Raw genomic sequence first — 16556 nt, 5'->3', positions numbered from 1 at the left:
GTAATTAATCAAGATACAGCCATTCTTCAGTCATATTTCCAGCAATTGATGAAAGAAAAATTAATTAAAGCAGTCTTTGTAGATTTACGGGAACAATGGTTGGAACAATATCTTTACCCGACTATTTTGGCTGCTAATCAGCCGAATTGAGATTCGTTATTTTTTCTCTTTGGCCGATTTTCTTTTTCCTTTTAGTGTTTTTTTTTTTTTTTTTATGAAGCAGACTTACAATGCAGTTGTTCTGAAAATAGGCAATGAATAATCCCAAGGGGTGGAGATGTAATACAAAACAGAAATTTCTCAGGATTAATTTTTTTCAGAAGGAATTATCTTGCATTCTGTTTTAGTTGTCTTATTCCCCCCCCCCCAATAATAAAATTCTGCTATTCCAATCTGTAAATCCATTTAAATGAAAGTTAGAGAAAAAGTCACACACCCGTCCTACTTCCCAACCAATTTGAAGTACAAGCTCACTGAAGTTGATATTTTGTAAAAGAAAAATCTTTCAGAAACATCTTTATCATTGAAAAGCTGCTTGTACTATTACAGTTGAGTCAACTTTGAACTTGAAACCTACTGATTAAAATATGACTCCACACATATTTAAATAAAGACCAATATAAAAATAATTTGACAAAATGTTAAACTATGCCCAAATCAATGTAATCTTATTGTTTTAATAGATGTGTATGCTATTGAAGTATCAGCATTTTTGACAACCATACAGGATTTTCAGCTGACTTTATATATGCTAATAAGAATAACCAGATAAACTAGTGAATTTAAATCTAGATATAAGTTTGTAAATTTTATATTTTACATTTAGAATTAGCAGCATGCATGTTTGGTGATAGTTTTAATATTAAAGTAGGAATGCCTCGAGATCTGTATTGAATTGTTTTTTTTTATTTGTGTCTTAGAAGTATTGTCTAGGGAATTTTGTAAAAGTTGTTCGAAAGAGGTGCTGAATACTGATTTAGAACTTGCCTATTGAAACCTATTTAGGCAAAGAGTTTGAGGAATGCTATGGAAAATACAGGTCTTAGAGTGCATGTTATCAAGATCAAAGTGATGACCATTCGTTGTGGTGTTGGAAAGCCTCCAAAAGAGGAAAGTTCTCGCTCTCAATTTGTTAAAAGGAAATATGATGCAACTCAATCTTTTTGTGGAACTTGTAAACATTAGTTACACAAGAAATTCAATGGAATTATTATTAGGTTAAGAGAAGATAATTAGTTTGTATGCAAGAAGTGTAAGATGATGGCGACAAATGAGAACTCTAAATGTGGAGAAAGTATATTTGGATGAAAAAGTTATTGATGTTGTTCAGAAGTTTTGTTACTTTAGTGATGGTATTGGAACACGTGCAAAAGCAGATGCTAATTTCAATGAAAAAAATAAGAAGCAGATGCAGTAAGTTCAAGAAACTTCTGATATTACTAACCTGCAGTGTGTTATTACTATTGAACAAAGGAAAAGTCTATCAGGCATGTGTATGCAGAGTGAAAGTTAGACATGTGTTGCAGTAAGAAAGATAATGAGATGATACTATGAATGTGTAAATCTTTGAAATAGTGACCTCTGAGGAAGATTACATTAGGATCCTATATAAAGATGTGTACAGAACAGAAGACTTTTTTAATTTGGTTGCATCGAAAGAATAAGTTGAGTTACATGTGGAAAATTGAGTTAGTAAAATAGGTTAACAGAATAACAAGGAAAACATGAAAGAAGTGATAAAAATGGACTTATAAGAGGGATAAAGACATAGCCAGAGATTGGTTAGTTTGAACGTCAATTTCTAAAAACCGAATATATATATATATATATATATATATATATATGTGTGTGTGTACATTTCCCTACAAAATTACTGTCAATTTTCAGTCTAGATTCGAGATTTGACATAAGGGGCATTGAGATTTGGGAAAATCTTTTTAGTCTGTTTTCGGCCAGACATTTGGCTTTCAAGGGGTCAGTTCAATGATTTTGATCTTTGAAAACTCTACCAAACTCCGCCAATTTTGGGTCTAAACACTTGAAATTTTGGATGTAGGTCCCTTGGACATGGATTAAAATTTTTAATTTTATTTGAGCCCAAAACAAATGTTAAGGGGCCAAAATCGGGGTCAGTTAAAAACAATTTTGATCTCTCGGCCAATTTTTGGTCTAAACATTATTTTACATAAAGTGTATTCAGACATAGGGCAAGCTTTTTAATAAGTTTTGGCTGAAAATTTGGCTACCTAGGGATCAAAGTTCAAAAGATTTTACCTTTGCGGTCTCTAGCAAATTATTCAGCAAATTTTGGGTCTAAACATTTGAAATTTTACATAAAGGGTATTCAGACATGCAGCAAGCTTTTTAATCTGTTTTTGGTTGAATATTTGGCTGACTAAAGGTCAAAGTTGAAAGAGTTGATCTTTGCAGACTCTACCAAACTCCTCTGCCAATTTTGGGTTTAAACACTTGAAATTTTAGATGTATCACTGCCCCTTATGTCAATTCCTGGACACGAGTCAAATTTTTTAATATATATATATGCACATAAAGTTATGAACAGCACATATGGCGGTGAGCAAAGCTGGGCTGAACTGCTAGTGTGTGTGTATATATATATATATATATATATATAATATATATATAGCAGAATCCGTGTACCAGCATTGCCTGGTGGAAGTAGGCCCACCCCACAAAAAAAAAAAAAATTAAGGTTGTTAGACCCACTGCCCACCTATTATAATTACAGGCACTGGCGCCCGTGGTCAAAATGAATGTACTGTGGCAATGTACGGACACATTTCATATATATATATATATATTGAAGTGTATATCTTTCAAATCTTGGTATCTTTTATCCCCCCCCCCCAAAAAAAAAAAACAGAAATTTAAGAAAAGAAATATTGAGGCTGAGATCAATTAGGTGTATCAGAAACTGACTTTACGAATGCATGAAATATATGAATAATTCGACCCTCTGTTTTTCTAAGCTTATAACTACTCAAAAAATGTAATTCAAACCCCCCCTTTTTTTTCCCCCCCAATTAAAGGAGCAAGGACCAAGGTTTCATTTTAAAATAACAAAAAAAAAAAAAAAAGTTTCAAACTTTGGACTTTACAGGTAAATTTCTAAAAAAACACTTTTCTTTTTTGTTTTAAATTTGAATATATTATTTATTGATCTTTTATCTTTAATTTGTGATATATAAAGCTTTGAGTAAATTATTTACTTTTTAATAGACATTTCAAAATGGGAGGGCGTGAATTTAAAAAAAAAACGTTTGTCTATTCGGTTTATCGGAAAGAGCATAAAATTTCCCATTGACCCTGAAAATATCGTAAAAATTGAATCGGTAGAAAAATTTTGATAGATTTTTAAAGTTAAAAAATTGAAAATTACTTAACTCGTAAAATTCAATTGATTTCATTACTGTTTTTAAAAAATAAAAAAATATTTCTATTACTTTACATACAACTTTAATAGTTTATTTTGGAAGTATGATCCATAAAGAAAATAAACAACTCGCTTTTAAAAGAGAAATTACGAGTTTTTTTATTTTATTCGCAGTTTTGTGTTAGGGGTTTCAAAAATTCCCCCAAAATTCCGATAAACCTAGAGAGCAATGTAGTATCTCTTCTGATATTGCACTTTACCTCTTCTGACCTTGGTCAGTGGAGGAAAAATCCTTCTAGACGGAGGCAATTTTTATTTTTGTTCCTATCCAGAGTGCCCTTTTTGTGAAGCTGGATTTCCCCAAATTAAAAACCGACCTTGTGTCTAACTCTTCCCTGGTAGTGAGGCAAGTAAATAGGAAGAATTAAAAGAAAACACAACTAATCGGGAGATAACGTTTTTAATTTAGTCACGTGTTAGTTTTGTTGTGGTCGGCGTCATCGTGATGTAATAAAAAATACACTTATTCTGTTAATTGTTCCTTGTTTTAAGTATTTTATTTTTATTTTATTTTATTTATTTATTTATTTTTTTAAATTTTTTTTTTTATTATTACATTTTCACTCCAAACAAGGCAAATTGCCACTTTGGTGTAGGGGGCTACTATCAGGGTCAACAACTACTGGGGTACTATGTAGGGATTTGGGTAGCAAGATGTCGGTTCACGTTACACTTGAACTTCTGCACGTCAGTACTGTTGGGGAAGCAGGGACCTGGAATGGAATTTCAGAGTCTAGCGGTTCTGGGGAAGAAACTATTGGAGTAAAAAGATCTTTTACATCTAGGAATCTCTACAGTGTGGGGGTGTGATTTAGCAGCCTGTCGGGTTTGTCGAGGGTGCTCACGTCGTGGGGACACAAGTGATTGCAGTTCGTCAGAGCATTCACCACTAAAATACTTGTAGAAAAAGCAGAGGGATGCAACATTTCGTCGATAGGACAGAGGCTGAAGCTTAGATGCCAGTTCAGGGCCTATCAGGTTTGCAACTCTCTTTTGAACCTTGTCAAGGAGCGAGAGACTAGTAGCAGATGCACCAGCCCAGATGTGACAGCAATACTCCATACATGCGCGAATGGTGACCTTATAGAGGTACAGGATACTTTCGGGTGTTAGTAGTTGTCTAGCACGGTAAAGAGAGCCCACCTTTCTTGCAGCGGCCCTGGCAATGCCTTCAATGTAATTTTTCCAACTCGTGTTTCCTGTGAACGTTAGGCCAAGGAGTTTGAAAAATGTACTCTGATAGTCATTGGCCATTGCTATAGGTGGTAGAGGGTTTCTTGTAATTATTGAATGAAACTAGTTTAGTCTTGGCAGCATTGAACGCGACCAACCACTTTTGTCCCCATTCCATCACAGATTGGAGGTCTTCCTCTAGTGTTTCTGCCATTTCTTTAGAAATGTGTTCATTCGTCTTCCTGTCGTGCCTGCCATAGAGTGTAGTGTCATCAGCATATATACCCATCTCAGAGGCAATTTTGTCGGGGAGGTCATTTGTGAATATCAGGAACAATAGAGGTCCAAAGATAGAACCCTGAGGCAGCCCCGCATTTATATCATATTGTTTAGATGTACGACCGTCGAGGACAACCTGGATTTTTCTCTTATCCAAGAAGGATTTAATTATGTTAAGTATTCTACCAGTGATACTGTATGATCTAATTTTCCTGAGGAGACCCTCATGCCATACCCTGTCAAAAGCCTTAGATATATCTAGAGCTACCGCTCTGCCCTCCCCTGCTTTGTCCAGTGAATGGTTAGGATTAAACTGTAAGTTTGATTATATTTTGATGTGGTCGTCGTGATAAAATATAAAAAAATACACTTTCGTATTTTGTTAATGTTTATTTTACTTATTTTGTGATAAATTCTAATGGTAATGTTGACAGTCCTTACCCGCCTCCGAAACTAAAAAGTTTGTTTCAAAGTTGTATTAAGAAGCGAAAGTTGATTTAAAAACGAGAACATGAAACTAAATTCTTTTTTTTTTTTTTTTTTTTTTTTTTTTTTTTTGTTAATTACTCCAATACTTAGTTTTAATTATTTTTTTACCTAATACTTGCTGCTAAACTAACCCCCCAAAAAATAAATTGGAAAAGTATTTTGTAAAAGAAAAAAAGTGCATTCAAAATAATTAAAAGTAACAATTCACTGTTTTGGGGAGTTCTGTTAAGAGAAACCAACAAATAAAATAAAGTGTCAAAGGCAAGATAAGTTACTCTTTTATCTACCTGGATAAGTTTTGCGTTGTAATATATTTTAATGCTTTTATTCTGTTAAAAAAACAAGTACTGCCCAGCCACAATAATAAAATGTTTTTATTGTTCAACGATAACAGAAATGAAACTCTTTTTTTAAATCACCAATTTTTGGATAATAATTGCTGCTAAATATTTGAGTATTTTGTTGATTAACTGGTAGCAGTGAGATTACTGAATATCAAGAGAAAAATAGGAACTCCTTCCTCTCTAGATGCGGTGATTGTAATGGTGTTGCTCATCTGATGTAATGTAGCATTTTATTATCGCAAGTGAATGTGGCAGAAATGGTGGTTGTAAGCTACATAAGATGGTGTTTGTTAGGGTAGATGTATTGAATTTGTATGTGGCATCTATTGTTGCAAACCTACGTTACGTTAGTCCAGAGGGGCAGTTGTGCATTCTCTCTCTCTCTCTCATATATATATATATATATATATATATATATATATATTTAAAGTGATGGTTGTGTAGTTCCAACGAGAGAAAAAATGTATATTTAAGAGTGTAGCCATCAACAATTGTGGGTTTTTCTTAAAAGGTTTTCATCATATTTTTATTTTAAAATATTTTTATAACGCGTTTCGAGCTTAGGGTGTGCTCTCTTCAGATGTTGTCGTAGAAAGTTGTTCTTTTAAATGGGAGTTTGTAGAGTTACCTCCACTGATATTAAATGTGTTTTTCAGAGTGATGTCTGACCTCAGACATTCTGTCTCCAACTGTAAGTGTTCAAAGTGTCCGGTCAAAGTTATATTCAAAGAGTGTCTTTTGGTTCATTTGGTGAAGGTTTTTATGGGTTTTTTTAGGATTCTTTTTAAAGACTTTCTTTCCCCATGTATAGCACACACTCACACACAATCACACACGCATACATATACATTCATGTACATGTACACACGCTTGCAGGTACACACACATACACACACGCACATACATAGAAATATATGTAGGAGCATACATATATACACATACCCACCTACACACTCACACAGGTACTCGCACACATCCACCGCTAACAATTATTTTTATTTTTTTATTTATATATATATATATATATATATATATATATATATATATACACACACACACACATATATACACTTTTTTTTTTCCAACCAAGACACGCATGTATATATGCGCTTAATCATTCAGACATACGTACACGCATCCACACACACACACACACACACACAAGATGAATAGGTAGGGGGAGATGTATATACACACACATACACACACACATATATGTATGTGCATATACACTCACAAACATCCACATGCTATGTAGGCATATACACATACACACACATGCACACACACAGACATATGCAGGGATTCACACATACGCATATATCCACATCCACACGAACACATTTACCCACTCATACATGTGCATACATATGTATATACATACACACACATACATACGGATGTGTATACATTCATCCACCCATATATATATATATATATATATGGGCACATGCACTTACAATTGCACATACACATACATATTCATACATCCCACCTTATGTATATATTGGTTGAAGTTTCCTTTCTAATCCAAGCAAATATGTATACATGGATTCGGTCACCCAAACATAAGTGCACGTATACACACAAACAGGATGCAGCATAGATAACAGATGACATACATACACACACACACACACAATCATATGTGTACACACACACACGCGTACATACACATACATATGTATAATTTCTAATTGTTTGTTTAGTTTAGAGAAATGGTACTGTACTGGGTATGGACGCGCGCACCCGCGAAAGTGTGCGCGTGCTTTATTGTGCTTTTTTTTTTGTTTTTTTTTTTGTTGTTTCGTGTGTGAGGGTGCACATTTACCCCAGTATGCATGCGTGCAAGCGTACTTTGTGTTCTGCCTATCTATGTGTATAATTATGGAGAGATGTTTAAGGCGGGGTTAAACTTTGCTATGAAGTTTTTTTTCTTGTGTTAGCAAGTAGAAGTAGTTGTCAGTTTGGAAGATGGGCATTATCTCGAATCTGCCTCCACTGCATGTGTGTATATGCTGTGATACATGCAGGTGTCTATTTTCCGCGATTTTGATGTTGGATCGGTGTAGGGCTACTCTATTACTAAGGTTTTTTGTAGCGCCTATGTAGGATTTATCGCATGCTGGACATTTTATTACATAGATCACGTTTTTTGAGGTGCAATCTAGTTTTTTTTTAAATTTTGAATGTTTGTATGGGGTTCGTAAATGTGTATGTGTTTCCCTCTAATATTATGTTGCAGACTCCACATCGTTTGTTGCATTTTGTGACTCCTTTTGTTGCGTCTTGATTGAGTTTGGATGAGGTAAGAATGCGTTTTAGGTTTTTGGGTTGGCGTTTGCTTTTTATTATATTTGTTGTTTTAAGGAAGTTGTTTAGTTTGCTGTTTTGGTTAAGTAGGACGAGGTTTTTTGTTATTTCTGTGAAAAGCTCTGGGTTGTTTGTGTTGTGTGTGGAGACGTATGTTAGGATTTGTTCTTTGTTTCGTTCTTTAGGGGTTCTCAAATCTTCTACTGGTATATTTGTCGCAAGTTGGATCCCTTTGTCTATAAGCTGTGATGGGTATTTTCTTTTTCTTAAATTTATTCGTAGTTCCTTGAGTCGGATTTTCCGAAGGTTATTGTCCGTGATTATGGTGCAGATTCTATGTGCTAGGGTGTAGGGAATTGATTTTATGCAGCTTTTAGGGTGGTGACTTTTAAAGTGTAGGTATTGTTGGGTGTCTGTAGGTTTGCGGTAAATGTCTGTGATAATGTTATTGTCTTTAATCTTTATCAGTATATCTAGGAAAGGTAAATTCTGTAGAGCTTTGTTCTATGGTGAATTTAATTTTTGGGTGTAGGTTCTGGAGTATGGTGTGTAAGTCTGTGATGTCCCCCCATGTGGGTTTCCATAGGATGAAGCAGTCATCTAAGTACCTTTTCCATAATTCTACAAACAGTATTTTAGTGCTGTGGCCAAATTTTTGTTCTATTTTTTTATATAAGGTTTCTTCTAGGTAGGCTAATGTAAAGGTTGCGTAAGTCGGTGCCATTTTTGTTCCCATTGCTGTACCTAGTGTTTGGATGTAGTTGGTATTGTTGAATTCGAAGGAATTATTATTTAGAATTATGTCTATACTATTGATAATGAATTGCTTTGTGAATCTGGGATGTAGTGTTTGTGCGTGTCTGTTGATCCAAAATATTATTGCTTCTTTTCCTAATTCATGGGGTATATTACTATATAAACTGCTAACGTCAAATGTAACTAATAGTGTCCCGTTTTCTACTGTATGTGGTAAGGTAGTAAGAAAATGGATGTCGTCCCTTATGTAGCTCTTATCTTGATCTGTGAAAGGTTGTAATAAGATGTCTATTAAGTTGCTAAGTCTGCTTGTCGGACAGGCTGGTCCTGCTACAATGGGTCTAAATGTAAGGTCGCTAGGGTTTGGAGCGCTAATATATTCTGAGTTTTGTGTATCGATGGCAAGTTTTATTGCGCCAGATTTGTGTATTTTAGGCAGTCTGTAGAAGTTGTTGGTCTTTGTAATGAAATTTTTGAGGAAGTCCTTTTCTTTCTTTTTTAATATTTTGTTGTGTGTTATGCAAAGTTTTGTGATTTTTGAGATGGTGGTGTTATCTATGTTGGTACTAATGGGTTTATAGTAGTGTTTGTCATCCAGTAATTCTGTAATTTTTGTTTCATAATACGTTCTGTCCATGATTACTACGGCACTGCCTTTGTCTGCTTCTTTTATTACTATGTCATTATTATTACGGATCTTTTTGAGTGCTTGTTTTTGCTTATGTGTGAGGTTGCTTGTGGTTTTGTGTTTTTTTTGGAGGTTAAGGTTCCAGAGATTTTCGAAGTAGCTGTTTAGTTCTTTTGTGTTGTTCTGTTTATTAGGGAAATATGTTGATTTGTTTTTTACTAAAGAATCATCTTTGTCCCCTTTGTTATCTAGTGTTTCTATTAGTCTAAATTTCCGTTCGAATTCTTTAAGCTCCTTTTTTAGTTCCGCTATATTGCTTTTAGGGGTGGGGCAGAATTTGAGGCCCAGCTTCAGTATTTCCATTTCGTTTTTTGATAAGGAGTATGTGGATAAATTGATGATTTTGGGTCTAATTTTTTCTAACCTGGAATTGTTGTTCCCTGGGGGCTTCCTAAAAAATGGTGGGGGTTGTTTGTTTCGAGGAGTGGTGTGTTTTAGGGTGATGTGATGTCTCCTTGTAAAATGAGTTGTGTATAATATTGTGAGGGTTCAGTGATAAATGATTGAATGGGTTGTCGTTATGTTGTTTGTGTTGGATAGTTGTGTTTCAGTTGGAATTGGTGTTGCTGTTGAGGATACATGCATTGTTGTATAGGGTTGTGTTGTCGGGGTGTGTTGTAGGGAAGGTCTGTTTGTTGGGATTGGTGTTGCATGGGATACTCTGATTGTTCCCAATGATGGGGGAGGTGCCTTAGTATATATGTATATAATTATTAGTGATTTGAGTAGGAAGAGGACTTCTTGCAGAGAGATATCTCCTCTCCTTAGCATTACATGCAAATAAAAATCTGTCAAGGCTGTATTTATTTTCTTCCCCACAAGAGCAAATTAGGCATGAGGCCGTTTTTTAATGTGCGGAAGGGAAAAGGGGACCAGCTCCCGAGAGGTGAGAAATGGGAGCTGGATAGTGAGAGCCTCTTGGTATATAGTGTTGCCCCTACAGGAACCAGAAGCCGATTGTCACAAGGGCAGTCAGACTAAAAAATAAATAAACAAAAATAAAAGAAAATTGAAAATGAAAAACCTTTTAGTCAGAACATAAATCAATATTTTTCTTAAATTAATTAAATAATTTTTTTTTCTGCCCTTTGATCAGAAAGCTATTCTGGTCATTTATGCAGGGGAAACTTTATATATAAGGTGTGTGCATACGTTTCAGCTGTGTACCTTTTCAACCTTGTGGTATTGAGCCTGCAATTTTATGTGATAGTCTTTACTTTATAGATCTCTAATAGATTATCAATGGATTTTAATTCTATTTTTGGACATTCAACAATTTATCAGATCATTTCCTCAAAGCTGATCCTGTATGCATCCTTTAATACTTAACAGATATGGAAGATAGGGCATAAGATAAATCAATTGCAACATTTGAATCTAAAAGTAAGCAAAAAAAACAAAAACAAATCATAGATGAAAGAAATAATCCTAACCCTAAAAAAGGCTAAAGTAACATTTTATGGAGCATTTCATTCACCTTTTCTTTCTAAACTTTCTATGAATAAGCTCCCCATGTTTATTTCCGTTTATTGATTTCTTTAGTCTTGTATGAACTGAGAGTAAATTGTGCAAGTATTTGGGAATGCTGACAAAAAACTCATTGAGAATTGAAAACTGCCAAACGCAGGATGGATTCTAATAAATATACTGGCAATGTATTGTAAAAACCATCAAAAGCAAATTGTGTATTTGACTGTAGACTAATCATTGACTCTAATACTCCCCTCTCTCACACATTCGCATACACTTTCTTTCTTTCTGCATTTTGAAAAATGTTACCACATTGCTTTTTTTTTTTAATATAATAGTTCAATTTATTTGCAGTAAAACAGGTTAAAAAAATGAATAGCCTTGAAATAACCAATCTTTCTCTACCTAACTCAGCATTACTTTGATCTATCTTGGGTTCTCCTTGCCACAGAAGTGCGATTAGTGACTGTGCAACTCTTGGTTCATTCTACACTTCTTGCACGAGTATCTTTTGAGAAGGTACCTATTTTCTCTCGGGAAGATCAGTAACTTTTTTTTTTGATCAGGAAACTGTCTAGACTGAATTTCAGCGCGGTTCATGCCTTATATTACACTTTATATTTTTTACTGTGTGGCCTCTTCTTGAGTAATGAGGTTTATTTGGGGTTGCTCTTGTTTTCAGGTAATGCAGACAAGTTTTATGTTATGTGGTATGAGCAAGAAAAACAATTACTCACAGGATTTTCATTTTTTTACATATAAATATGTACAACATATAAAAACATTTTGTATTTAAACATTTTGCACAATTCTTTTTACTAATGTTGATCGTTGTATTAAAAGCAAAAAAAGACCCATTGAATGCAGTATTTGATGATGATAAAAGAATCGATAAAGAATATTATTTCAAAGCTAAAAAAATTGTACTGTACGTAGATTTTAAAGCTTTCTTTTGTTATGGGCGACCCTTACCCTTCGCCAGTAGGACAGTTTTGACAATGATTAAAAAAGTGTAATATATATATATATATATATATATATAATTAATGAAATCAAAGGGATGTAGTGTTTACCTGATATATGCAATAGTAAACTTCAAACTAATATAAATAACAGTATTTATATATAGATAATTTAATCCCAACCGAATAAGAAAGCTCAACACACAATAGAATAGAGCTTATTATAAAAGAAAGCAAATTAAAACTAAGAACTTTACAATCAAAATTTATTGTTCGACTGAATACTCCAAAAAGCAATTTACAAAATCCGTATTCCGTGGAGATTCAAAGAATGCTATTCTTATTCTTATTAGAGGACATAAAGAAATCAGCAAATTATATTTGTAGCACTGCTAGAGTTTGCTAGTTATGGCATTCAGGGAAACCGCAATTTATTGTAGTCATAAATTGCCAAAAAAAGTAAAAAAAATGTTAGATATAAAATATATATATATATATAAACAAACTGCGCATATTTCAGCTTGCATGAAAATTCTCTCAAGTTGATCCAAAATGCAAAAATAGTTCTTTAGATTTTGATTGTAAAGTTCAACTTTTTAATAACCGTTTCTCCTATATATATGCCTATCGAGCTTATTATATATCTACATTACAACGAGCACTGTTTTCTTTTAATAGTATTAATGCATTTACTAATACATTAAAATAATCTCTGCTCTTTAGACTGTTAGTCTAATTCCCTCTCTCTCTCTCTCTCTCTCTCTCTCTCTATATATATATATATATATATATATATATATATATATATATATAAAAAGAAGTTATGTGAGTTAGTTCCTGATGAACTCTGAAATGGTTGGACCAATATTTTGTAAATTTCACAAAAAGGTATTTGATGTGTCGTGTCCGGGAGTGTTTTTGCATAGATTTTGTATTGAAAGTCAATTACAAAAAATCCTATTCAAGAAGTTCGATTTTCATCAAAGTTAACTTTTATCCAGCCTAACATTACTAGTGCATTTGAGAACTTTTATCGCACAAGCAGAAAGGTCCAACCTATAAAATCAACTGCAGATTCTTTTATGACGGGCACATTCGAAATGAACATTTCCTTTTAGAGCACAATTGAACCATAATACTTGACTTTAGCATTTTAAACTTTAAGTCGAGCCAAAACAGATTCTCAACAGTGCAATGTAGATTACATTGTACTGTGAGAGGCATGTGAAGTTTCCTGCTAGTACGCTGCAGTGGGTCTCCAACTAGAGCAGGCAATCAATTGATTTGATTGAAAAATGATTTCACTAATTTCAATGATAAAAGTATCGGAGAGTTGAACACTTGTTAATCCTCATTCAATCCCAGACAATGTTGCGTTTCCCTACTAGTATGTATACCATCTGTGTCCGAGAATTGAATGTGACATTGGTTGTCATCTAATTAGAACATGAAAGGTTTTAAAAATTCCATTTTATAGTTTATTTCATTTGAGTTCACATGATATTACTTACCTCGTTGTACATTGAGTTTAAAATTATTTTCTGTTTAAATGTTCTTGGAAACATTCGAGGACAGAAAGGGTAAAGGGTTGTCGAGCAAAGTCAGACATAACATAAATGTGTTCAAGTAAAATTAAAATAGTCTCAATTGAATGAAGAATGATATATATAAAAAAAAAACAAAAAAACAGAAAGTTCCAGTTCCTGTTGAACTGGATGTTAAAGTGCTGTTTTAAGAATTGCTATATAAAACTGAGGTTGTCTCTTCTGATGCTCCAACCATGCTAATTAATGATATGAGAACCAAAATAAATTTAATTTGAAAAAAAAAAAAGGTATCAGATCATTCTATTCTGAGGACGATCGGAGGTTACATCGAACGAAACGTGAGAAAAACAACCAAGATGAGAACAGTAGTCCGAACAAGCCAAAAAATATTTATAAATCTTCATCTCAAAATTCTACAAACATCATACCAAAGTTAAGTTAATTTCTTTTACTTTTTCAGGCAAAGTGCTAAGGAAAAAAGTCCTAATTTTTTACTGGATTGAACTTTGTGTTTACACCCCTACCCAACATTTCAACAACATCCACTGTACAATCGATTAGCCATTTACTTACAATCTTTGTTAGACAACTGCAATTGAGGTGGTCGATCTTACGAATTTAGTGGTTATCTAACATCAAAATCTTACCAATGTGTAAAACTTTCTGAAAACTTTAGTAAATACAGATAAACATATTTACTTTTATTTATAGGTTCCTATTTACTTGCCTCCCCACCAAGGCAGTTAAACACAAGGTTGGATTTTAAGATGGGCGGGGGGAGGGAGATCCAACTCACTTGAAAGAAAAACCCTCTGGATTGGAACAAACCTATTTAAAATATTCTTTAAGCATCAATTTAAACTTTCTGGTATAAAATGCACAAAAAAAAATTTTCTTAGCAATTGCTTATTACAAACATTTTACTTTTGTTTCTTTTATAAATAAGCATATTTGGTAATCATAATTTTTTTTTTTTTCCCCCTGCTAGGTTATCCATTGGCTTTGATCTACAGAAGTGCAGTATATGGCCGCAGTCCGTTAATACAACATGTCTATTTCATCCTCTGTGGAATGTATATGGGATACTTCAATTTTGGTATGGCCTTTATTTCTCCTATTTCTTTTTTTTTAACATTTATTTTTAAGAGGAAATGTCTTTCTTAAATCAGATGTATTATTTCCATGAATATTATCATTAAATTATTGATATTAACACAATTATAAAGAATGACGTGTGTGTGTGCTTTTCTCGTCTAAATGTAATGTTGATATATATACACACTCAATTATTTATTATTTACTGTTAATGAAATATTTATTGAAATCAAGAGTAAAAAATAAAACCTTTTTGAAAAAAAAAAAAATGTTTCAGCTTCATTAATATTTTTCCTCCCCTTTGCTTGCACACAAAGCTGGCAATATGTAGCCAGTTTCTTTCTCCCTGCATTTGTCATATTATCAGCATTCTTCTCTCTATCGGTCTTTTTCCTGAATTAGCACCTTTTAACTTTTAGTTTATTTAATGTATAAAATTAAGTCTGTCTATATCTCAAAGTTGGACATTGATAGCATTCCATCTAACAAATCAATATTTTTTTGTTCTACCTGGCCTTTTCTTTAACTGCTTTTTACATATGTATTTCATTTCAGTTTCTTTCTGAAAATATTTCAGCTAGTAATATTGTTAAAATAGAAGACATTTTCCCTTACTGACCTAAAACTGAAGAATCTTCTTTCTCACTATAAAATAAAGCATTGTGTATTTAAATTAAATATTAGCTCATTTATTTCTTAAAATTGCTTTTCATGCAAATAGGTATTAACATTTTAATGAGATAATGGAAGTAGTAACATGCTAGTAACGATGTGCTATTAATTGTAAAGAAACTTTTCTATTTACAAAATATACATTTTTGGAAAATTTTATTGCATTTTCATCCTAAACAAGGCAGAGTGCCACTTTGATGCAAGGGGCTACTATCTGGAACATAATCTGCAGGCATACTATGTAAGAAGTCTGTTCACATTACACTTGAACTTTTGCATGTCAGTACAGTTGGGAAGCAAGAACTTGGAAGAGAATTCCAAAGTCTAGCAGTTCTGGGCAAGAAACTATTAGAGTAGAAAGCTTTCTGACATCTGGGGATCTCTAATGTGTAGGAGTGAGACATTGTTGCTTGACGGGGATATTTACGTTAAGTGAACAAGTGCTTGTAGTTCAGCAGAACACCTGCCATTAAAGAATTTGTAAAACGGGCAGAGGGATGCAACATTTTGTCGATAGGACAGAGGCTGAAGCCTAGCTGGCTGTGGGACTTATTAGGTTGGAGACTCTTTTGAACCCTGTCTAGAGGGAGAAACTAGCAGCAGATACACCAGCCCAAATGTGGCAACAATACTCGATACATTGGCGAATGGTGACCTTTTACAGGCATAAGCAACTTTATAGCAGGGTCGAGAGACCACCTTATTTGCAGAAGCCTTGGCAATGCCCACAATGTATCTGTTCCAACTCCTGTTCCCTCTGAACATTATCACCCCTTCTCAGGTACATGCTATTATAAAAAACCTAGACACCTCAAAAGCATGTGGACCAGATCTCATCCCGGCTGTGCTATTAAAAAAAATGCTCTGCTGAGGTTGCTCCAGTTCTGTCCAAACTTTACAATAAATGTCTTAACGAATCTTGTTTTCCCGACTGCTGGAAAACCGCCTCTGTGGTACCAGTCTTCAAGAATTCTGGTGAAAGAATTGACCCACTAAATTATCGCCCCATTAGCCTCCTCCTGCTTTTCGCCAAAATATTTGAGTCCTTAGTTAATCAAGCCCTAGTCCAGCACCTAACAGCTGCTAAACTCCTGACTGAAAAACAATATGGATTCAGGCAAGCCCGTTCAACAGCAGATATCTTAACTGTAGTTTCTGAACGTATATACCGTTCATTGGATAAAACAGGGGAGGGTAGAGCGGTGGCCCTTGATATATCTAAGGCTTTTGACAGGGTATGGCACGATGGTCTTCTAAGGAAAATTAGATCATATGGAATCACTGGAAGAATTCATAATGTAATTAAATCCTTAA

At 33.9% G+C, this 16556-nt stretch overlaps 1 protein-coding gene across 1 annotated transcript in view; it reads left to right on the top strand.

Annotated features, from left to right (window-relative positions):
• LOC145291192 (lysophospholipid acyltransferase 5-like) overlaps positions 1-16556 on the top strand; it is a 202134-nt gene that overhangs the window by 96622 nt on the left and 88956 nt on the right. The window contains exon 2 of the mRNA XM_080136773.1: positions 14464-14571. Within this exon, the coding sequence (XP_079992899.1) occupies positions 14464-14571 (108 nt within the window). The remainder of the gene's footprint in view (positions 1-14463; positions 14572-16556) is intronic.

Source organism: Euprymna scolopes, chromosome 2 (assembly GCF_053919585.1).
Source record: "Euprymna scolopes isolate OS-2025 chromosome 2, ASM5391958v1, whole genome shotgun sequence".
NCBI lineage: Eukaryota > Metazoa > Mollusca > Cephalopoda > Sepiida > Sepiolidae > Euprymna > Euprymna scolopes.
This window is presented reverse-complemented; position numbering and strand designations above follow the sequence as displayed.